This window comes from Micropterus dolomieu, linkage group LG22, assembly GCF_021292245.1.
Source record: "Micropterus dolomieu isolate WLL.071019.BEF.003 ecotype Adirondacks linkage group LG22, ASM2129224v1, whole genome shotgun sequence".
Taxonomy (NCBI): domain Eukaryota; kingdom Metazoa; phylum Chordata; class Actinopteri; order Centrarchiformes; family Centrarchidae; genus Micropterus; species Micropterus dolomieu.
Genome location: NC_060171.1, coordinates 16,109,417 through 16,134,304, shown reverse-complemented (window position 1 = coordinate 16,134,304; position 24,888 = coordinate 16,109,417). Strand labels below are relative to the sequence as shown.

The 24,888-nt window shown below is 39.4% G+C and overlaps 2 protein-coding genes across 4 annotated transcripts; one reads left to right on the top strand and one right to left on the bottom strand.

The window, feature by feature from the left end:
• Positions 1–1,923: 1,923 nt before the first annotated feature.
• Positions 1,924–10,215, bottom strand: LOC123961408 (SH2 domain-containing protein 7-like). 3 transcript variants are annotated; one of them, XM_046036770.1, is made up of 9 exons: positions 10,070–10,215; positions 5,840–5,961; positions 5,596–5,738; positions 4,973–5,139; positions 4,196–4,285; positions 3,416–3,581; positions 3,180–3,335; positions 2,384–3,061; positions 1,924–2,270 (listed from the first exon to the last, which is right to left on the bottom strand). In XM_046036770.1, the coding sequence occupies exons 2-9, from the start codon at positions 5,892–5,894 to the stop codon at positions 2,223–2,225; spliced, it is 1,503 nt and encodes a 500-aa protein (XP_045892726.1). In that variant the 5' UTR covers positions 5,895–5,961; positions 10,070–10,215; the 3' UTR covers positions 1,924–2,222. The 3 variants fall into 3 exon arrangements, with proteins under 3 accessions (XP_045892726.1, XP_045892728.1, XP_045892727.1); XM_046036772.1 differs by having other exon boundaries at positions 5,840–5,930; positions 10,070–10,150; XM_046036771.1 differs by lacking the exon at positions 10,070–10,215 and adding an exon at positions 9,318–10,010.
• Positions 9,346–24,738, top strand: tbc1d2b (TBC1 domain family, member 2B). Its single transcript, XM_046036769.1, has 13 exons — positions 9,346–9,742; positions 10,550–10,700; positions 12,139–12,313; positions 14,052–14,203; positions 15,166–15,419; positions 17,588–18,013; positions 18,112–18,222; positions 18,399–18,592; positions 19,195–19,689; positions 19,769–19,886; positions 20,152–20,337; positions 21,637–21,758; positions 22,228–24,738. The coding sequence occupies exons 1-13, from the start codon at positions 9,401–9,403 to the stop codon at positions 22,421–22,423; spliced, it is 2,922 nt and encodes a 973-aa protein (XP_045892725.1). The 5' UTR covers positions 9,346–9,400; the 3' UTR covers positions 22,424–24,738.
• The last annotated feature ends 150 nt before the right edge of the window (positions 24,739–24,888 follow it).

The following is a 24,888-nucleotide window of genomic DNA, read 5'->3' as shown; positions in this document are numbered from 1 at the left end:
TCAAGTACAGTTTCTTTTCTGTTAGCTACTGGAAATAGCGAACGCTGCAACAAGTTTTATGTGATGGTTTAATTGTTCAAGCTGGATCTTGTGTGTCACAGCAGACAAAAACAAAACATGCATATGCAGATCAAAATCAAAAAATATGAGTGTATAAAATAGAGCCGCATTGGTAGATGGTATGATTGCTCTCAGGGACGCTGCCATCTATGAAAAATTAAAAGTTATTTTTACTTGACAGAGGAGGCTGTAGAAGTTTGTTAAGCAGTGTGCAGTCATCAGAGCAGCCAGTTAATTCTTCATCCCATTTTCTCCAGTTCCCTTTATGAGGGCAGTATCAAATATTCAGGGCAATCCAGTGCTGACTGGGTGACTTTGTTAATTACCGGTCTCACAGAGAACATCTGTTAATTATGATTCCTGCAGAGAAGCTTCTGGTGCAATGTGATACTGGGGGCTGTAAAGCACCCATTACTGTAAGCAACTGTTTCTGATGTTGAGAGTGGCCAAGGAGTGTGTGAAAGTCACGCTGATTTCACTCCATGGGACCTTGTCTGTTTTAATTTGATCTGATTTAAGATGGTGCCTTAAACTTGCTCAGCATAGCGGCAATGGGGCCTTACTAACTGCTCGCTGGCAGATTAAGAGATTATTATCCAAGTTGGTGTTGCTGTGTACTGTATCAGTAATTATTGCATGTTTACTATTTCTTGAAATTGACAAATTATTTAAAACAAGGTGGTGATCCTTTAACACTACCCACATTACCATGTACAGTTGCTAACACAGACAAACTGTTAAGTGTCTTATGTATTTGTAACCCCTCACTTGTGTATAAACTGATGATGAATGACAACATAATATAATACACTTCTCATCATAGCATTGAGGTATTTATGTATTTATTTTAAAATATTATATGGTATATATTATTATTATTATTATTATATAGAAATATATTATAAAAAGAATATATTTGAAAAAATACTTCTTAATGTTCCATGTTTTGAACACACACCTGTTAATATTTGTTCATGTAAAAGTAAATTTTTATAACACACTGTAAAGTTTGTTTATACGGTGTTATGAATCATTCATTAACTTAGTTATTTTCATATGCTGCTAACAAAGGCTAATTAGGGAGTGTTACCAATAAGAGATTTTTTTGGTGTACTGTATACTGTGTTTGTAATCTCTTGAGTTATTGTAATTCACTTTTGGCTATCCATACCACAGCATACAAAATGGTGCTGTTATATAATAGTGTATCTAGTACATTGTTGTAGTTTTGTGAGTGTTACTCACAGGTACAGAAACCCAATGATACACAATCAGGCACTTATGACATCTTATTTGTCTGTTAAGAAGTAACACACATTTCCTACTGTTTTCCAGTGACATGTTATCATCTGAATCTAAGTTGTGAAAGAGAAAATGACAGAAATGTCAAAATATTGTTGATCTTCCATTTGAATGTTTTGATATTTGAGTGGGTTCAAATTTGCATTTCATCACTTGCAGGGGAAATACCTTATTTCTTTACCTCTGCCACACAAGTTCTACACTGCACATACAATTATACTGCAGCTGTTCCTGTATTTTATTGCTTATAAAGATAACTATGAGCATGGAAAGCCTTTTAGTACACAGAAAATCGACGTATTACCTACACTGTCGTTTTAGTGACTACTGCTAAAACTATAATTATGTAGTAAAAGAGCAGCAGAAGATAGAAGATAATAAATGACATTTAAACGTCTTTGACCAACTTCCCCGTTGCTGCCATATACAAGGTTTTGAAATCAGTATGCAAATAAAGTTTCCTGTGAAAGAAGTGCAGTATTGATGGTAGCAGCTTGTAGTCAAAATAATTTTAAAGATCAGTAGTAAAGAAAATAATTTTCCTTTTTTAATTTCTCATTGATGGATTTGTGTTTAATGACATTATTAGTTTTGTAAAATGTCTGTATACAATTTATGTTGTATTTAGGACATTTGCGTACACGTGGAAAAGAAGTTGTGAATGCATCATAATTTTTTAAATAAATACATTAAAAATTAAAATAAAAAAATACAGAAGTCATTTGAATAGCTATGAGCATGTAAGCCCATGATGAATATATAAAAGAGAAGCTTTCACAGATTGTGCATCAGGCTGGACCACTGTAGTGTCAGAGAAAAATTAGTGATTATTTTCTTCTGTAGCAGGTAAGGTAACCTCTTCACCATTTCCTCTTGACTTCAGGGAACAGCCATTTCCATTTTTCATTCTGCAGGAGGTAGAAAAAAAAAAGGTTCAGCATTAAATAAATAGGACGAACATTAAATTCAACTTTTGGAGACTAAAATATTTCAATGAAAGCATTTTGACCACATTACTAACCTTTAACCCCCAGGATGAGTGGTTGTGTTTGGGTCCCATGTCCTCCAGACGGTTGGGTTTAAGTTTGGCTGTGTCCACAAGGCCAGGAATCAGCTCGTATGTATTTTCTTGGGGGAAGCGGGCAACGAGGGCTTCACTGGTGACCTCAGCATACAGGGACTGTGACTGCTCTGACGATGTTCTTGTCTCAAACGATGTAGTGTGTGGGCTATCAGGCCTGCCGGCTAGGTGATAGACAGCATTGTCACTCATGTATTCCAGGCTATGGGTGCTGCTCGGTCTGCTACACGAGTCTGTCTTCTCTGGTGGTGGGCTATAGCGAGTGGCTTGTCTGAAGGGCTTAGGGGAAAGTCTCGGAGGCGTGTTGGGGGGTGCACTCAGCCTGTACTGCTCTCTGTCAGAGCTGTTGTTGTTCAGAAGCGGTAGAGACCTGCTCTTGCTGTCCAGCAGGTCGAGCTCAGAGTAAACAGAGTCCGGTTCAGATGGAGGTCTACACCTGCTTATGTTCTGACTCTGGGTTGTGGATCTCTCAGCTCTCCCCGGATTATCTCCAGGTAAATGGTCCTGACAGATGTGGATCTCCCTGGGTGATTGCTTCCTGAGCTGAGCATACAAAACCCTGTCCTGATCGTTCAGGCCATCAAGGTGCCTGTTCCTCCGAGGTAAAGGTGGTACTTCCTGTTTTACAAAACAAGAAAGGTTCTTTAAGTCCGCTTGGAGATATTTAACACAGTAACAATTTCAGTGAAACATATTGGTTAGAATAAACTCCCCGTAATTTAGGGACTGCACTCGCCTCTAGTGTCCTGTTGTTCTTTCGTGGCCGTGTGGGAGGCTGCTCTTGAGCTGGGTTCATCTGTTGCTTTCGCGTGTTCTTCACAGCTCTGACAGTGCCCACAGGCTGTTCTTTAGGGTTCACCTGGATGATATCATAAAGTCCTTCATTCAGTGCCTGCAAGAACAAAATGCCAGTTAGACCTTCATTCTTGATCAATGTAACTTAAAGAAAGTGACTAAGGAGTTTTGTCTCACCTCAAAACACGAGGATGTCAGGTACTCTCCGAAGGGCTCGATGGGGCTTGTCTTGTAGTATTCTATGAGATCAGAGACTTTGTCATGTTGTTCAGTGTCGCCACAGACCACAAACTGCCCTGATTCGCTTTGGTTTATCACAAAATGTCGACACCGATCACTGCCTCTGCAACAGGAAAAAAAAAGTTTGTTAAAGCCATGGTTCTCCACAACACATTCTTGTTGGCCCCATGTTATCACTAGAGCAGTCTAGTTTTGTGTCCAAAAGTCAGACATTTCATTTAATTTAAAAAACACAAAATCACATGGGTTTCTTCGGCTGAAAAGTGTTAACAATTCTAAAGTGTGTTTGGTTAAAATTATCTGATGATGAAATAATATCTTTGGTTCAGACAAGATGAAAACAGTAAGATGTTTAATTCTGTATTACCAATGAAACATCTGATTTGTGACTTTTGGAGCATGGATATCCACTGATGTAATGTGTTTATGTATAATATACTTATACCAGAAATATAACTACAGCAGATTTGGGACACATTTCTCACATCATGGGCTTTTTACAATAGTGATTACCTAAATACTGTACTTTAAAATTTGTGCAATATTGATTTACATAGATCCACTATTTGCAATAACAAATGAATATTATAAGCAGTTAAACATTAAATACAGAGAGAAGATTTGGCACAAAGTAAAGTTTGTATTAAAACAACATGCTCAGTTTTTATAGTGGTTTCTGATTTTGCAACAGGTTGTTCAGAGTAAACCAATACTCACTTATAAGACAGAATGTATCCAATGGCCTTATCACTGAGACGGATCAGGAAACAGCCCAGCTCCTTATCTCTGAGTATTTCTTCAGCATCTCTGTAGATAAACCATGATGAACTTTACAACAGGAACCTCAAAACATTTTAGCACAAATGTTTTCCAAAAGCCCATTTGGCCTGTGTTTACAGGAACAGTAAGGAGCAATTTGAGCAAAGTGAGGCGGATCGCATAATTCACCTTGGAAATTACATCGCATCAAAGGAAAATCCATTTAGTTACGTGTGTTTTCCATAAACCTGTTATTTACTAATACACAAGTTCTGACAAAAATGTCCCATGTGCTCTTTATGTAGGTGTAGGTAGTTGAATATGCAATCTTCCAGACATGACAATGGTGCATTTTGGTTTCAGCACTGAACAGACTCTGCTTTGCTTAAATATTACTTCACCTGATGTACACTCTGACTTATACTTTAATACATTCTGACTTAAAATAAAAGAGCTTAAGTAATAAACCATATACATTTATTTGCTTGACAATAAAAAACTCTTTCTATGTTAAAAATGCTGCTGGTCATTTGTTACTAGTCTGTATTTTGAAATTCTATATAAAAAGAGGACATAGTGGCACTTCAGGGAATGGGATCTCTTTTGTCACAAACAAATGATATACAAATATTGAGCGTTAAAGTTCGGGAAAGTTATTTGATAGGAAACAAAAACTTTACTCATAGTCAACGTAAGATTTCTATTGTACATTTAATGAAATCAACGAATACTTACTTTCTCGTGATGAACCCCAAGAACCAAGTGGGGAAGAAGCCATTGCGGACGATGAGTGGCACTTGAGTGTCTATGAACCACTTTGAAGCCAGTTCCCTGAGTCTTCCTTCAGTCCCTTCAGCATGAGAATCCACTGATGGTTCCCTTTGCTCCATCCTCACCCGGTCCTAATCAAATCCACACAAACAGCTGATGAAGACAACCAGCATTCATTTCCCAACATATGCAGTGAGGCTGTATTTTAACTGTCTAATTTGCTTATTTTCCAGGAGGCGTCAACCAGAAACTAAAAGTAGCTCAGTGTTCTCACTGTAATAGTTTAATAGTGCTGCAGCAAGAAAAACCTGATCATTCATGTGTGTATGTCTTAACATATATTGTACAATGTGTCTTTACTGTTAAATCACAATATTTTAACTTGGTCCACAAAAACTATTCAGAATCCACTACGTCAAAAGTCCATTCACAGGCAAACTTTTATTTACATTGACCTCCTACTGCTATGTCACACTGATGTCAGGCATCAGTAAAAGACAAGTTCTGGTGAGAAAAAAAACAAAAACAACATAAAAACCGACCAGTTCTGGTGAGTGACCACACTAGTGATCCACCACAGTGCTTACCTTGAAGCAAAACGTCAGACAGGTCTTGAGGCAGGGTGATTTTGTATGTCTGTGATCCTTTGTCCTTGACCCTGAAAAGTGGCAGATCCTCTCAGATTTGGGTTTCTGTTGTCTGTACAGTACGCAGCAATTTCTTTCAATCCCTAAAAAAATAATCACAATGGACAATGAGACTTCATTCTCAGTTTAATGTAAAGCTCAAGTACTATTATTTTAAGGTGAGTTATTATTTAGGAGTACATACCTTTCCTTGAGATTGCCAGTGTGTGGTTTGAACCGGGTGTCATTGCAGCAAACATTGAAATACTTCTCTCAACTTCTGAACAGTCTGTATCCTACAAGCAAAGGTTTTCTGAAGGAGTATGACTGTACATGGGAGATATAGACAGATGACATTTACAATTACACATTTTTTTCCACCTGCTTGGAAAGCAGTGCCGCTCGGCAACGGCATGGAGAGTTCAGACAGCTCATTTGCATAACAGAGACGCCTAAGGGCTGCTGAACAACGCACGAGCTTCCTGAAGAGAAACGGAAAGTAGGCTGTACAGAAAGTGTGGTTTGTGTGCACATGAGCGCGTTGGTTTGCAAGAGATGTTTTACCCACAGAGTGATTACTGTAGTAATGGGAGATAAGTTGCGTCAGCAGTTGATCTTCTGTGTTTTCTCACCTGGGTTTGCAATAAATGCAGATCATAACTGATGAGGCGGTACCAAGTGAAGTGAATGAAATGGAAATATTTGTGAAGATTCACTATGTACGCAGAGATTTAAGACGTCATAAACAAAACTCTAATAAGAGGAGATAATTCCTAGCCTTGTCTTGAGGGTTGGCAAAAATAATGGCTAAGTCATTCCCCCCATGCCTGAGACTGTTGTCATGAATCACCTCCAATGGTTTCTGCTCAGTGGTGAGCAGTAGGAAGTCCCTGTGGGGGAGAGACAGTAACCAGAAAGAGTCTGTGTCATACTGAGCGGGATGAGACTGGATTTCAGCATTCCCCAATGCTAACATTGCTCCCACTTTGATCTCAGTAGATACTGCTACTTTTCCCTATACACAGCTGATCAAACCTGTGTCTCAAAGTGTAATCACTGTTGTTCTGTGTGGTTTGTTTTCTTACAACTCTCATATAATAGAAATTATAGGCTTATTATCCATCGACACAGCTAGTATTTACCAAATAAATGCACTCTTATGCTCCATGTACATTGTGACTAAGTATTGCTACAGTACCATGAGCTAGAATTTCAACATCATCTCAACAGTATCTGGTTTAAATGCCTTTGTGAGTCATTGCTCCTCTGGGGGTGTGGAGAAGTTTGGGGTCAAATATTATCACTGGTTCTGTTTGTAAAGAATGCATTCAGCAATGAACTATTAACAGTGTGCGAACAACACAAAAATTTATTTTATCTAAAGCAGCTTTGAGGTAAACGGGTATCTAAATGGAAGCAGAGTTATCAGACGGTTACCAGACAAAAGGCTCTTTAAGATCTTATTTTCAGTCTTCTGGCGACATACCTATGAGGGGGATGTGGGTCTTTAAAAGGTCACAAGTCAGTTGACGCCTGTAAAATGTCATTAGAACAAAAGAACTGCGCTTATGATTACTCCTTCCTTTAAACCTGAGGGTGAAAGAAGCGTCCTCAACCGAATTTTCCCAAAAATAAGCCAAAGTTCAATCTGACCGACATTATTATGAGATTTATCTATCAAAATAAGTTACACAGTTATCACAGACAGGTTTGGAGTTTCACTGTATTGCATTTTTTTAAGAGCTCCAATATTATTTTTAAGAAGACTTCAAATGGGAAAAATAACAAGTGTATTTCCAAGCACAAGACCAGTCATCTGCTGTTTATGTTCCATGACCCTAAGCTCCAGTTGGAAATATTGCAACAGGCTAAACCCCGGTTTGTTATAGACCTGAGTTTTACTGTCAGAGTCACACTGTGAATAACCTCTAGTCAAATACATGTGAACATGTGATAGTCAAATACATGTGAACATGTGATAAAACTGCTATGGACTAGAATGATTAATTAATCAATATACTGTAGCTCCTACAAAGATTAGCAACTAAATTAATTTTCTGAAGTGCGGTACTGTAATAAAATGTTTTACGTATTTATCTTGTATTTGTGGATGTCCATGTTTTAATTTCCTACTTCATTATTTTTCATGTAAATGTTGTAGTTTTTGTTTGCTTGTTTTTCTTTTCATTCTCAACTTTATCTGATATATTGTCAGTACACTAAAGACAGGAAACATGGGGAGAGCAAGAAGGCTATGGCATGCAACAAAGGTCCCCAATCAAAATCAAACCAGGCCTACTGTGGTTATGCATCTTAACCACTAGGCCACCAGAAAGCCCAATACTGTAGTTTACTTTTCACTTTACTGCATTTATGTGTGGTTGTATAGTTACTTTAAAGATTAGGATTTTACATTCGACATGAGGTGAGACTGAGAAAGTATTGCTGTTGTGAGTTTAATGATGTTGTATCTCCAAAATTAAAACTTTTCAAGAAATCTGTAGGTACAACAGCCCTGTTTCAGCAAAGCCAATGTAATCCCTCAACTGACCTGAAAGCATGAAAATCTCCAAAGTTACTGGTGTGATAGATTACAAGTTAGTTGGTTTTGGTCATTTTAATTAATTGCAACTTGCACCAATACAAAATCATTTAAAGTGGGTCCTGCATAATTATCTCATCTCGTGGCCCGAGTTCGAGTCGATTTTAATTTTTTCCGTTTTAATAGGCTGTGGTCACATGGAGCTTTTAAAATGTTGTTTTTAGCTTCCACAAAGTAACTGACACAGAGAAACCTGGGGTCAAGTTCTGTTATTCCAGCAAAGAAACACTGGTTGGCAGTGGTGGAATGTAAGAATGCAGCCTACATTTCTTCAAGTAGCCCACTGCACTTAAGTACAATTTTGAGGTATTTGAATTGTTCTACTTTATACTTCTACTCCACTGTATTTAAGAATCAAATGTTGTTCTTTTTATTATTTATTTTATAGTTAGTTCAGAGTTCTAGTTACTTATCAGATTATGAGTTTACACACAAAATGACCAGTTTATAAAATGTGAAACTAACCAATAGTATGTCAGTCAGTTAAAAGTAGCTACAACAGGACACAACATCAAAGTTAACAGTATAGGTTAATCCAAATATTTTAATATTATAACATGGACACTTTAAGTAAGGTTTGCTGATAATAGTTCAGTATTTTTACTATTTGTAAGTTTTTACTGTTTGTATTTGTATAGTGTGGTAGTGCTACTTTTTACCTTAGGCTACTATTTCTTTTGGGTTTCTGGGTGTATGTTGAAGCTGCCGAGTAGATCTGCATATTTCCTTGGGACCATCTAACCCAGCCATGTTCACCTGAGTATTTTAGGTATTTGTATTTTTTTTAATATCTCCAATTCGGGGGAATTTTTATTATTTTATTATCTCCGATTATGGGGATTTGAATTAGGCTCATCAATTTTATATGTCTTTAATCAAAACAGGTGCTATTCTTCTCTCTGTCCTTTTACTTCTACTTGTACCCAGATTTCTCTCTCGCCACCATTTGTAGTGGCTGGAGTTTCTGAGGTTGCACATCTGGTCAAACACCACCACCCAGTGGGGGTGCTGCCTCACAAACATCTACGCACGCGTCGTCCACCACGTCACTCTTGAAACAAACTACATCTCCCATGCTCACCTCTCCAAGAGGCAGGCAGTCATGCGGGTGGAAACAGGAGTGGGCATCCGCTGCGCCGCACGAAGAAGAAACTTAGAGGAAAGATGCACGAAGTGGAGGATGGCAGCGAAGCAAACTCCTGCACAGCTTCCCGCATTTTGGCCTTCAAGTCTGTGGATGTGGCCGATGTCGAGGCCGCGAAGGAGCAGGCCTCCAAGCTGTGCGGGTACTTGAACAAACTGTCCGGCAAGGGGCCTCTCAGGGGGTACAAGCCGAGGTGGTTCGTGTATGATCCAAGGAAATGTTATTTGTATTACTTTAAGACTCCCCAAGATGCATTGCCACTCGGGCACATCGAAATAGGCGATGCGTGCTTCAACTACGATGCGGAGGGGGAAGAGGGTCAGTTTGAGATCCGCACGGATGGGAAGGAGTTTCTCCTCAAGGTAGGAACTTTTCAGCATGTAAAGCACCATGTTTTGCTGTCAATTGCCACTTCTTTTGTCATTGTGGAAAGGCAGACACACCCATTCTAACTCGAGAGATTCATTCTCAACTTGGCTGTCAGTCCGGTGTGCAAATATTTCTGCTGACAGGGTTAAACGATTTGACAACTTTTAAGAAAGGCTGGCTGTTAATATAAAATAAATCAATTCTACACGTGGATCATGTTTGCCAGACAGGAGCTTCATCAGCACATTATTCAGCTGATTGCCTCAAACACACTGTTGGACTAATGTTTACATGCAGAGATAAGTTTAGGCTTAACTTACATGCACATGAGCTCATCCGCCCTCATGACATGATTTACAAATGGTTACAGCATCTCATGTGATGTTGCTCTTGGTCTTCTTTACTGTCATGTGACTGTGACCGGTTTGGTGCCAAGACAGGTGCCTCTGGTTTTAATCAGCCTGGCTGCCTGCTAAAGTCTGCTTTGTTTTCAGCAGATGGTGTGAATAGTTAAAAACCAAACCGCTTGCACTGCCAGCTCTAGGCTGGAACTGAGACTGAAACCAGGGTCTGTGCTCATTCACATGACAGATCTGAATAGTAACCGGCTATATATAAAGTGCTCTTAGACTGTTTCATATGTGTAATTTATTTCCACAGCTGTTGTCATTTTCCCAGCCAGGGTGTCAGTCCATTAATATTGGTGTTTGACTTGTCTTTTAACCGTTTGATCTCCAAAACCTGTTTGACTCATGTCACTTGCAAGTAACCCTTGTGTATGTGTGTATTTGCATCTCCAGGCCCCAAGCAAGCAGGTGATGCATTACTGGCTCCAGCAGTTACAGCAGAAACGTTGGGAGTACAGCAACACACGAGGCTCTGGTCAGAGAGACAGCTGGAGCTCCCCAACCCTGGCCTACCCTCCCACCGGCCTCGTAGGCAAAGACAATGGTAGGCAGGTACACACGTGTACATGTACAGGGTGGACACTTATTTTCACTGCTCTGTTTCATCATCAGTCACTTTGTTGCCAGGTCCCCAAGTTTCCTACAGAAAGAGCATGTGGGCAGGGCTGTGTCAAGCATTGATTAAATGAGAAATCAACAGAGGGCAAATGAAAGGAGTTCTGCTTTATCTGGGGTGTGTTTTATTTTAATGCACTCAAAGAAATAAAACTCCTGTTGTGTGTACGTTGCACTGTTTTCAAGTATACTCACAAATATCAGCCACTGTAACACAACAGAATAAAATGCAGCTCAGCAGCATTTGCAATGCAAACAACACGAGGTTGTTGTTTATATTGTAAATGCTGTGTATATCTATGTCCTCTAAAAGGCTGTGTACAGTTATATGACATTACTTCAGCTTATTTTGATTGTTCTAGCTCAGTGAAATGAACTGTGATGGCCACTTCCTTTTCCTGCCATCGCACATGACTAATGTTTTACTTTTACAAAATCCTCTTGGTGTGTGTCTGTCTCCAAATGGCACAAGTACCCATGTTAACACCAATATCACTTTAGAGGTATGTAGTCAAATATGTTGAAATGCTAACTATCCAGCTATCGTGAGCTAATGCGTTGCTAATGCAACATTCTAATTGTGAATGATTGTGAGCCTAACTGCTGTCTTTTACTCCTGTGGACTTCCTGTAAATGTTGTAAATGTACTTTTATGAATCCAGTGTCTCCACTAACATTTGGTCAACTCTTGTTGTTTATGAAACCTCGTAGTTTTTCTGAATTGTAATTGACTAAACTTTACTTGACAGTATTACCATGGCCCAAGACTGTCTTGTAATAGCTACTGACTACAAAGGTTTAAGCACACTCAAACAAACCACGATGTAACATGTGTAACCGTTATTCTGCCATTGACTAATCTGCTCTTTTTATTAAATCTGGCACGGGTTTAGAGAGGATTTTTTTCCACTTGTCTCAATATGTCAGTTCAAAAAGATTTATCAGAGTACAATGAGTCGGATCATTGTCATCCTTGAATTGCAATGTAACACCAACAACTTTGTGGTTGCAATTTGCTTTCTTCATGGGTGTGACAGCATAATTGTGGAGCTGTTTGACCCTTTATACAATGTTCCCACATATAATTTCATACATAGATGAAAAGTTATATTTAGCCTGCCGGGCTCCAAATGCTGCGTACTGAATTTCCTGATGGATAGAGAGCTGCTTAGGAAACCACAAACACGCACCCTACTGTAAATTGCATTCTGGGTAACAAAATATTGCTTAACTCTGGAATCCACTCAGGGTCATTACAGTGCTATTTCCTCAACAAACAATTGATATAGCCGAGGTCCTGTGGTGATATCAGTAATGTGATATTATTATTATTGTGTTATTCTAATGCACTCTGTGTTTTATTTCAGACACGTTTGTCTTTGAGAAGCTAAGTGACAGCATGGAGAAGGTCCGCAGCGACTTTGCCATGGAGACAGAAACAGATGGCGGGGGAATGGTGGGGATTCAGTCAGCCAGAGGGCCTGCTGCTGCGTCCACAAACCCCCTCAACTTCTCACTCAGAACCTTTGGTACAGAACTCAGGTAACGCTTAACAAAAGGTTTTTGCGGTCTAGTAGGATGATACAGTGCCCAATGTTTTTAAAAAGAAAGGGCAATCTGTTTTTTTCGAGTCCCTGTTTAACAGGCACAACTCGTTTGTCTGCTCTGTGCCCCAATAGAGCCGTATTGAGGAAAGAAACTACCCTCTTCCTGAGGTTGACCGCAGTTGAGGAAATGGTTGCATCCATAGTTCACTAGTTGCTCTAGTATGCAGCCATCAAAAGCTCCCCTTCTGGGCCATACAACACATCTATTCAAATGATGCCCACAATGAAATGTTGAAAATGTGGTTTGGAATTTGCTTTGTGATGGATAGAGAGATCCCTTTATAAAGGTGCACAAGAATGGTATGCGATATGGGCCGAAAATATACTATCTTGATATTTGAGGGTATTTCTGTGATAATTATACTCTTGACCATATGAAAAAGTATTAAACTATATTTGCTTTAGAACTCTCAGTAGCTCTTGAGATCTCCTCACAGGCTTTTTGGCTCTCCTCGTACTCAGCCGGGTGCTTCTACTTGAGGTGGTGAAATAAGTTTGCGCCATTGCCCACTTTGTTGTTACAGCCTTCTTTCACTTACATATTACAACATATTACTGTGGTTTGTTGTACATCTGATCTTTTGTAACCAAACCACTTCCACACTACTGAAGTCGCTCCTGTTTTGGGAACTAACTCCACTGTGGAGCAGTGCTTTCAGCCATGCTTGTTGTTGCTGTGCATAACCATATAAATATATGAACCTTTATGATGATTTAGCTTCTTATATTTTAGAATGCAAAGTATGTTTCCAGGGATCAAACCCACACAGCTGCTAGCCTAGTTATTTTGCTAATATTTTTGTCTCTTTGATTCTTACTCACTGAACTAGTGGCCAGTTGAACAACTTAATATCTTTTTTATAAAAAAAGACATTTTATAAATGTCTTTTTAAAAATATTTTCCTATGTTGCTTTTATGTAAAGCACTTTGAATCGCCTTGTTGTTGAAATATAATATACAAATGAACTGGCCTTGCATTGCCTAAACTGTAACTAACTGTATTGTATCTAAATCTGTAAGTTTACAGCTGAAGCCGAATGTTAACACCAGAAATGTGATGTTGCTGTTGGGCCTGCTGTAGACAGCTTCATTGATTTTAAAATTGTAGCGTGTCTGTTCTTAGGATGTGAAAAATGTGACATACGTCCAGTGTGGATGAGGTTAACTTCATTCTGCTGCACACAAATAGAAATGCGTTTGCAGTGAACTCAAATTCAGAAGTGTGAAAAACACAAGTTAGGTTTATGGTTAGAATTAAGAATGCCCTGATATTTAGGGTTTCATACATTTACTGGTATTCATTTGTTATTTTTTTTAAATTATTATTTTATTTTGCAAAGACACTTTATTTGGAAGTTATGCTCTCTCATCAAGAGTAACCTGGTCATATCAAGTTAGATTGTAGCTGTATTGTTTATTGCTTTTTTACTTGTACAGAGCTGGAGTTCTGTTGCCCATAGCCTGTAGGGAAAAGTGTAAAACCTTAACGAAGGCTGTTGGTGCTAATGTTATTTACAAAGTGTCAGAGCATCAGGTTTCCCTGCAGTTTGTCCTTGATCCCTGTGGATTTGAAAATCCTTTACATAGTAGCAGTCAGTTAGTATCCAGCGTAACACTGAAGCACCATTGTCTTGGTCTTACTCACTCTCTTGTCTGGTTTCTGTTCTGTCAGGAACTCCATGTCTTATCTGCGGCCGGGGAGAGGAGGTGAGAGCAGACGCAGTGTGTTTTACACAAACAACAACAGCAGTGCAGAGGAGTGGGAGCTTGTGGATGCTCCACCCAAGGACTTCCCTGAACAGAAACATCCAGACACACACAGACGTACGTCCCCTCCCTGCTGCCTTATTCACCTTCGGGCCGCGGTTTAATACTCAAACTCAGCTTACCTTGGTTATTTAGTCTTTGCCCAGTATGATGAAAAATGGACAAACAGTGCATTTTTCCAGAACATTTCTGCCTGCTCCAGCCCCCTTAGTCATTGTTATCACTTATTTTCAGTTTATTACTTTCACGTACAAGGCAGTAAAAATAAACCGCAAAGAGTAATCAGGGCTCTACAGTGCAGCTATTTCACTTGTCCCTAAAAATAGATACGTGTAATGGGAAAAATGATTTACAAGCACGATGTGCAAGTAAAGACTATAACCTAACAGTTGGTTATGGTTATGATTATTGATGAGTTAGCACTTAGCTTTAACAAATTAGAGACCAATATAGGCGTTTTTCTTGCACAAGGATTTAATGAATGAAAATATCTCTCAAAAATGAAACTGCTCTAACTGGAATTCATATTAAACTAGTGGTAATCTATAAAGTGTACTATGTGAAATTATATTGAATATATTAACATTCTACTAAAAATATACAATTAAATGAACATTATGTTTTTTATTTAATGTTACAATAACACATAATATCATTTATACTAGTTACTCCTCCAGGTTGTGGATAGTGTCTCTGCAGTGGACAGATGTAGATTTAGCTAGAGCCAGGATGCCACTGTGCCAATAGGTGCTCCTTCTAGCCGCAGCCTCCTGAGAGCAACATGCTCCCCTTGTTCAGTTTTACATCTGTTTTACTAAAGTTATTGTTAAATATTGTCCAGTAATCTTGTGCCGTGAGTTTTGTGGGTGCTGCTGGTGTATTGTGTATCTGTCCCTTGTTCAAAAAAGTCCCACATTCCACAAGCACCAATCAAAGTAGAGTTTTCTGTGATTATAGTGTTTTACTCCTTAGGAAAAAGGTTAGCATAGAGCCCTGTTAATGCAGTTCTCTTCTCTCAGATTCCTTTGGGTCAGCGTTTACTTTCGACTTCGTGCGCAACTCATCACGGCCAAAGAAGCCATTGCTTCGAGACATGATGGGCTCTGGGAGGTCTGGGCGCAATGCTGAGACACGCAGTACCGAGAGTGCTCCAGTGGAATGTAACGACAGCAAACCTTTGGAGATGCAGCTTCGCCTCCAGAGCCAACAGGAGGAGTTGAGCCGCATGCAGCAGGAACAGGCTAAACTCAGAGAAGAGCTGTCGAGTCAGAAGGTACATTTATTATTATTTCACCCAATGTCATAGCATTTAAAAAAAAAAAAATAAAAAAAATGCTATACCGGTATGTGGATCATATGAAAACATAACAAGAATGGTAGAGAGCTGTGTCACGTAGTAGAGGGAAATGGTTACAATTACTTTGATTTTGTATAAAATGTTATCACTAATGACATTCCCAATGGCCTCAACTGTACTTTGTGTTCAGTTCTAATAACAACTGTTAGCATGCTAACGCGCAAAACTAAGAAGGTGAACATGATAAACATCATACTTTCTTAACATCAGCATGTTAGCATTTAGCCGAAAGCTGTGCCTACAGCCTCACAGAGCTGCTAGCAGTGCCGTAGACTCTTTGTCAGTTCATAAATTGAATTGTTATAACTTGGTATTGTTATTATGGGTGAATATTATGCCATTTGTATTGTTTCTTTAACAAGGATTTTGATACTTTATACCCTCTCCCTGGCATTGTTCAGTGTGGATTTATCTAGATTACCACATATGGAAATAATTTTTCTATCCTGCTTGGCTTTCTATTATGCTATTTGCCACCATGGCTAAAGTTTAATGTTCACTTGACAAAGAGATACTTTTTACCTTTTTGGTGCCTTAAAGCTCTTTTACAGTCATTTTAATATCTCCAAGTGAATGTAGCATAGATAATTTTCATAGTTAACTGAAAAGCACCAAGATTGCCTTCATAATGTGGTAATTATCCACATGAGTGGAAATGCCAGGCTGAGTGGAGTGCATTTACTATCATGTCATTTTCATTAATTCAGCGCAAACCTGAGGTCGTGGTGTCTGACTGAGTGGTTTGGTGGAATCCTGGTGCTCTCACTAATACAGGAAGACAAGCAAATGATTAGTCATGCTTAAGCAAGAAACAAGGAAACAGCAGTTCTCTTAACAACAATTGCAGCTGTGTCCTTCCCATTACTCTCTGTTCTTCTTTTAGTGTTTTGGGACCAGCTGATTGGTCACAATGGCTGCCATGCTAGCCAAATGAAAATATAATGTATGTGTGTATGCTTCCCCTGTGAAGCGGTTTACTTCCAGCTCAAACTGAGTAACTCTGAGTAACTGAGTCAGCTGGCTGTGTCTGTGTAACTGTTGTTGGAAATATTCTGTCACTCCTGGCACTGTTCAGGTCAAGTGGACCGAAGCTGACATTGTATTTATTAGTGGTGATTTATGTCCTCAAGGTAATGTTGGGGCTAGACTGAATGTGTTGTCACATTTTCCCACATGCTATCCCTTGTGTTGTCCCCTGTGTGTTTAAATATTACATTGCATGCAAAACGGCAATGTTTCTTGAAAGAAACAATGTAGGGGATACTTGTTTAAACCTTAGATGTCTCTGTGGACAGTTTTAAGCTACCTTTTTGTTAGAAAACAGTTGCCAATGAAAAGTTTAAGTTTAATTGGTAAATGGTAAACTTTTGTTATTTAATTTTGTGCTTTGTAATGACACAAAATTGGTTATCTGGTCACAGTGGTGGCTGTGATACATGTTGCTGCTTAGGTCAGTGTGACTGTGGTCTCTGTCAAACAGTGTGAACTAGCAGGGTTTCTCCTCTGAAATGATTTGGCCGAGGTGGTAAGCCACCCAAATGCATGAAGTTTAGGTTGTGCGTAATGGCCTAAACAGTGTGAAATGGTACCTATGTGCTTTTCCATGTGTGTTCAAGTGTAATGTTAAAGGGAATAATGTCATGAATGTTTTTACTTCATTTGTCTCCTTCCAAGGTGGTCCACCTCTGACTATTATCCAGTATCCAGTCAGAAGTGTCTGCTAGAAGGGCAAATATAAAAAAAAATTGTCCTATAATTTTTGAGATTTATTTCCTTATAAGTGGTTTTTGTAGTCTGTTGGAAAGGAAGTAATGTAACGGGCTGTGATTCTGTCTCAACACTTTCTTCTCACATATAGTAAAAGTACGTAATAGTAGTAGTAATACGCGACTAGTCTATTATTACTGTTAGTTGTAGAAGATAAAATCATATTGTATGACTTTACAGGTTAGTACAGAATTTGATTGAGGTAGTGTAACTTGTGGAAGAAATGAACAATTAATTGAATATATCAATGTTTTCTTTGAAGCAGATGAGTACAGACCCTGCGAGACGATGTGTTAATAACCTCTTTACTCAACCAGGAGCTGGTGAGACTTTTGCAGCAGACTCTGAGAACCTCCCAGTGCGATAGACTGCCAGTGTGCCGTCAAGCCGCGGCTCCAGATTCATCTGCAGCTTCAGATCAGACTGAAGGTTCAGCAGTAACCCAGGGAGAGACAGCCCAGCTAGAGGCCCTGCTTCGGGAAAGAGATGGACAGATCCAGTCCTTGTGCGGCCACATGGAGCGTCTCGCCTTGGAGAAAGAGAGCCTGCAACAAGAGCTGAAGGGCCTGAAAATAAAGGTGGGGGAGATAAATGACCAGCTGGGGATGCTGATGGAGACCATCCAGGCCAAGGATGAAGTCATAATCAAGCTGTCACAGCAGAGTTCGGAGCAGAGCGGCAATTCAAGTGATGCCGGTTCACCACCTCTCAACAAAGATCAGCAGGAACTGGACATCCTCAAGGTACAGAATTAAAAAGCTGTATCACTTGGGAGAACTGGAAGAGCTTATTCTATTTGAATTTGTACAGATTAACTGAAAAGATGTTTTTCCATTTTCAGGACAGTCTTCAAGGATACAAATCCCAGAATAAGTTCCTGAACAAAGAGATCCTGGAGCTGACGGTATTACGCAGAAACGCAGAAAATAGAGAAAAGGCTTTAGAAGCAAAGGTACTCTCTTTTGTTAGCCGGTTAATGTCTGTTACTCTGTAAATAGAAACAGGATGTCTGAGTAGCTTTTTGGGGAAGTCCAGTATGTATGAATGAATGAATGAATAACAAACTGTAATCTTGTTTTTGTAAATTACGATTATAATGTTTATGTTTCTCTGTTATCTTTGCTGCAGTACACAGCTCTGGAGGCCAAGTTGTGTCAGGTGGAGAGTAAGTATCTGGTACTGCTTCAAGAAGTGAAAACCCCGGTGTGTTCATCAGAGCAGAGCCCAGCCCGCGAGGTCATTTCCAGGTTATTGGAGGATGCACTGCAGGCAGAGAGCCCTGACCAGCAGGGGCACCCCATCTTTAAACCAAATAGTGTCAGGTATGGACTGTGCCAAAAAGCCTTAATGAATAGATTTTGATGATTAAAGTTTTTTGTTCAACATGAAATGTTTGTAAAATTTTTCTACAATTTATTTAAACTCATTTATTTAAATGTTCTTGTGTTGCAAAAGCAACTATTATACAGAATTTTAATATTTATACACATTTTGCTCAATATCAAAGGGCTGAAGTTCTATGTAAATTTAGCATTTTTCTAAATTCTACAACAGATCAAGAAAAAATCCATTGTAGGAGAGAAAGAGATGCTGGTGTTGCCTCAACAGCCTTAATAGACCCAAATGCAATACAGTCACCAAGCCTGTTTTACTTTGATTAACAGCTGTTCACAATCTCTCTTGACTGGATAAACAAGCTCTACTAATTTGTTTTTCGGTTGCTCTGACTTCTGTGCAAGCTCAGGCCTGTCCTCTGGGGCTTGTGTAGAAATTCAGGCTAAGGATTGCCTAAGTGATGTAGAACTGAAAGCAGGTTGTGCAAATCTGGGAACCCCTAAAAATGCTAATTACATCTGGAATTTAATTGAACATCACTGATTGAAAATTGTTCAACATTTTTTCTCTCCCATGATTTTAATATTAGTGAGTATGACGTGTTTGGCTTCAAGACGGTCCCTGAGGAGGAGGAAGAGGAGGAGAAGCTGGTTGCCAAGGTGAGAGCTCTGGAGCTGAAGTCCCTATCCATGACAGATCAGGAGGTGTCCGTCGGTGTTAAGTGGGAGAACTATCTGGCCAGCACCATGAACAGAGACCTGGTGCGCTCCCCTGAGCTCAAAGCCCTGATTCGCAGTGGTGTGCCCCATGAGCACCGGTCAAAGGTGTGGCGCTGGTGTGTCTCCTTCCATGTCAAGAAGTTTCGGGACCACTTGCCGCCCGACTATTATGAGACCTTACTAAATGTGGCCCGGGAGAAGCCCAACCCAGCCTCGAAGCAGATCGAGCTGGACTTGCTGCGTACTTTGCCCAACAACAAACACTATGCTTCCCCAAGTGCAGGTGGCATCCAGAAACTCAGGAACGTTCTGGTGGCTTTCTCCTGGAGGAATCCAGATATCGGCTACTGCCAAGGGCTGAACAGGTACACGATGGGTTCTGGTTTCTCTTCTCTCCTTTTGTGTCTTGGAAACATTAATTCTTATTGCATGTAATTTCTTCAGGCTGGCAGCTATTGCCTTGCTCTATCTGGACGAAGAGGATGCCTTCTGGACCCTTATAGCCATTGTGGAGGTCTTCATGCCAAGAGACTATTACACCAAGACTCTGCTTGGCTCACAGGTAAACAGGCTCAAATGGTATGTTCTAGCAGCAGATGGCATGAGGACAAGTTATTTCCTCCTTATTGGAGTTTACAGATTTCTGTGGTGTCATATTCTTGTGACTGAGGCTGCTGCTGATGACTGATCATAGAAAGAATGTAGCTCAGTAGTCTCTGTTTGCTCTTCTTTCCATCCGCCAGATTTGGTCCCATGTTTTTCTCACGCTGTAAAAACTAAAGGTCTCTGTTTAAAAATCTAAATATATGTTGGTTGTGTCTGTGCAGGTTGACCAGCGTGTGTTCAAGGACCTGATGAGTGAGAAGCTGCCCCGGCTTCATGCCCACTTTGAGCAGTACAAGGTAGACTTCTCCCTCATCACCTTTAACTGGTTCCTGGTGGTGTTTGTGGACAGTGTGATGAGCGACATCCTCTTCAAGATCTGGGATGCCTTTCTGTATGAAGGTCCCAAGGTAAGAGGCAGAGGAGAAAGTAAAATCATGGTCCTCTAATGCCACACAGCCAGATGTCTGGACATGCTAAGAGTTCTGAAGGAGTCTAGAAAATGAGATAAGGAAACCGTATCTTAAAATAAACCTTATAAATTGTAATGTAGACATTCAGTGGCTTTTTGCATTCCTCTATCGATGTTTTCTGTAAAGAAGTACCCACGGGTGCTGGCTTATTGGTCAACCCACTATGTCTCCAGCCTTATAACAAGCATTTGTGTTTGAGGTTCTCCAGACTTCGGTTAGCCTGACAAGTTGGAGTTATGGCTATGCAAAGTTAAAGCTCCACTATTTATTATGTTTGTGTATGTATGTATTGTCTATGTGTCGGGGGAAGTGGGCACTCATAGTGATTATATTATCACCCAACTCTTTACTTTTTTTAACCTATTAAACCTTATTGATTTGGTTTTACAGCCCAGAAAGCTTACAAAATGACTTGTATTTACCTGGTGGACGCAAGCAGGACTCCAAATGAATGCTTATGTTGAATGATGTGCCTGCCGGATGTGTAAATAGCTAATTGTTTGCTAAAATGTTAGCCAAATCAACAATGTGTTGTTTAGCCTGTAGGGTAACTCTGCCCTTAAGTTGTACAAAAAAAATCAATTCATGCAGCACAACCCTGCAGTAACTGAAGTTTGGCCATTTGGGGGCAGTGGAAACAAGCGATTTATTTGGATTCATGTTTTTTTTGGTGTCCACTCTCTCCTGAGGGAAACATCTGCCTTTTTAGCTTCTAAATGCTCCACTATGTTCACCAGCTTATTGCTAATTTTCTCTGTCAGCCGGTTTGTTGGACAGATTGTGTACAGTGAGTTTTAACAGCTTTTTTGTGGAAAAGAGCTACCTGTTGTGGCTGAGAATAACCAAATCAGAGCGGTGACATCGAACCCCAACAGTGAAGTTGTGGACCGTAAAAACCAAAACACTGGGTTAAAAAATGCTTGTAGAGCTGGGGGGAAAATTTCAGAGTTGGGTGATAAATGAAAGGATTGAATATAGCTACTTTAAGATCTATGGTGGGAATTACAATTATATAAACTGCAGTATCAGCTGTTAACTCGGTAAATAAATGGCTTTTGCCTCATACCAAGACATAAGTACTATACTGTGCTGCATGTTGAGAGGAATATAGTTGACACATTCCTCTGAAAATAATAAATACTTTCTTTAGTCTTCTATAGAGGTGTTGCGTGTCAGACATGTTATGGTGTATAGTCACACAGGGCAAGTCACGAGTTCACAACTTTTTCTCTACAGATCATATTTCGCTTCGCCCTTGCACTCTTCAAATACAAAGAGGAGGAGTTTTTGAAGTTGCAGGATTCCACAACCATCTTTAAATATCTTAGATACTTCACACGCACAATCCTGGATTCAAGGTACACTAGCTGCAATATGTTTTCATGTTTGAAGTGATGTGAAGAAACTTGGACAGTGTATCTGCAGTAATATGATGCACCAATTAACCTTAGAATAGATGATCATACCTCCATGCTGTGTGGCTGGTGTACAATAACCAAGTCTTCTACGGTCTGAGTTTTGCATCTGATAATGTTGCAACAAGCATTAAAGTTAATCAGTAATGATCAGTCTTTGAAAGTAAACAAGAGAGGAAGTGAGAACATTTACAGGTCATTCTCCTTGTGATAAGAGCCCGCTCACAACAGTAGGGCAGGATCAGGTTCATTACCTGATCAAAATAGTCATAAATTGCAAAAATTAACTTAAAACAATATTCAAAACAAGGACAACAGAATGTCAAATACAGTATTCAGTACGTGTGAACAGAACAGAGCATGCACAACATTAGACAACCATTCCACTCTTTTTCCGTCTCTTTCTTTCCAGGAAGCTGATGAACATTGCTTTTGTGGACATGAACCCATTTCCCATGCGTCAAATCCAGAACCGCCGCTCCTTCCACCTGGAGAAAGTCCGTCTAGAGCTGACCGAGCTGGAGGCGATCAGACAGACCTTCCTCAGGGAAAGAGAGACAAGTCAGGACAGACGGAGCTTTGCCAGCGATGATGAGGAGGATAACTGACCTTAAGCTTGTCACATTTGCCGGCCTTATGGCTGAACTGTGAAGACAAAGAGAACATCTCTGCACACCTACCGACATGTTGCAGATGTAAAGGGATTTTTCCTCAAGAATTGTCATAGTTGGTCTCCGAATCAGGGCCGGACCAATCAACTTTCTGTACACTTTTAGTAAAATTGTATCAAAGACCAAAATATTACATGCCGAATGGGCTTTCTATCAGTATTCCTGCCATTTATTTTTTGTAAATGCCTTATTTGTTGAATGCTTGTGTGTTTATGTGACAGCAAAAACAACGCGCTTTGTCCACGGTTCTTCAACCTTCAGTGCTAAACTACACTCAACGCAGTCCGAATCAGTATATTTTATTTTTTTTAGAACATGGCTGAGATCTTTTAATAGTTGGCAATTTTATGTCTGTTGAAGGAATGAATGTATTTCTTTTATACTCTTGTTTTCATCAGAATTCAGATTAAGTTTTGGTTTGCTTTCTCTGGCTTCACTTCCTTTCAGAAATGTCTTAAAAATGTTTACCAAAATTTTTTCTATATTTTTCACATTGCCACTCATCAACACATCTTTTGTGTTTGATCTCTGTGTCTCTTGATGCACTTGAATCACTTACGCTGAAATTCAAACTCTGCTGGAGCTTAAAATTTAAGCCTTTGGAGCCTTCTGATCACTAGGTCGTTCCAAAACCGTATTCCAGCCTGTAGGGGTTCAAAATGAATACACACAACGATTTACCATTCAGATCAAATAGACACACCAATTGAGCCCTGATACTGTCAGTCACTTTTTAAATTGTTAAGTTATTTTAGCACCACTTTATTACTCTTACCTTTTCCAAAACGTATGTCTAAAAAGCTCAAACTGTTTTGTACCTATGTTTGTAAACCAAAAGAAAAAATTGCCACTGGATTTGGTTAGGAGAGTGTTTGAAATTGGCACTGACGTCAAACCCCATGTCAGTGGATCACAAATTACCTCATTATCTGACTATTTTATTACAACTATTATAAAATCTGTGTATTAAGATATTTTGATTTGCCTTATAAATACCCTGCCTAGGAGTGCTGCTCTTAAGTGTAATATTTTTGTTTTAGTAACATCTGAATTTTCCAAACATTAGTTGGGATTGTTAGGTGTTCATTGGATTCAGTTTCCCCCTGACCAAAACCTGTTTTGCAAGATAAACGGTACATGGATAATGCTGGTATTCCTGTTCTGAGTCGTCTGAAAATGCTGATGTATTTGCGTCCATTGTCCTCAGTGTGGCAGCATTTGTCTGCCCAGTGTTCATGCTAGTTCCATACAGTCTATGGCTAGTTCACATATACCTTCCACACAGCATGGTTTTAACGTTTATTATACTGAGAAGTCAGTGCGGGGACATGATTGTTGACGAAATTGGAAATGTGATTTTTTGTGACATGTCGCAAAATATTTCAATCTTCCACATCCAGGTACTTACAGATGACTGTTTAATCTTTATAGATTTCCACACATCAACAATAGCTTAGAAAGAAACCACGTTTAGATTTGGTCGATCAGTGTAAAACCGTTGTTTAAATGGGAATCTGGGAGTTTTTCACATTTAGCCCCTTCTCTTGCGTTGCTGATAATATTGTTTACAGTTTGTTATAACTTTTAATTTCCTTAACTTTAAGCTGTTTACAGAAATGGCATTGTTAATTACAGAATTGACTGCCTTTTCTTTGCTTGTCAGGCACGGTAGAATAACGTTTGGTTGGTCCACCTGACCCGTGGTTGTTTTGATGTTGGAAATGTGAATGGGAAAAAAAATGAAACTGAATTATTTTTTCTTCATGGGAGCAGGTCTCTCTAGAGATCAAAATTGTCAAGCTTGATCGGTTGAAGATAAAAAGTTTTCTTTGGTCCACTCATTTTGTCAAAGGGCTCATATAGTAGTTTTTAGTGTTGACTTATCATATTTCAATACACAACTTCTGTTCTATGGCTATTTTGCATAAATATTTTTTTTTTTTTTTGTCAGATTAATTTTCACATTGAGTAAGCTACAGTTAATGTTATCGTCTTTTCTTTGTCTTTTTCTCTTTCCTTCTTTTGCTTTTTTCTAGCAATGTATTGCACAAGTCTAGGTAGAACATGACTTCAGAATATTATTGGGCACTTCACTGTATTGTACGTAAATCTCTATGGTATATTGTTCATTGTTAATCTGTATCATTTAACGATGAAAAATGCAACGCTTTTATGTTACAGAAGTACACGCCACTATGTGTTTTTTTTTTTTCAGTTCAGTACAAAAATTAAATAAACCGTTGCTGACTGTTGTGCTGGCTGTAGTAATTCTCAGTTCCTTAAATACTTGATCAGAATAAACACCAGTCATGCTGGTCATCTTTATTGATAGCCTGCCTCGCTCATGCTGCAGTTTCATAATAGAGCCATAGGGGGGAGGGACTTCTGCAGACACAAAAGCC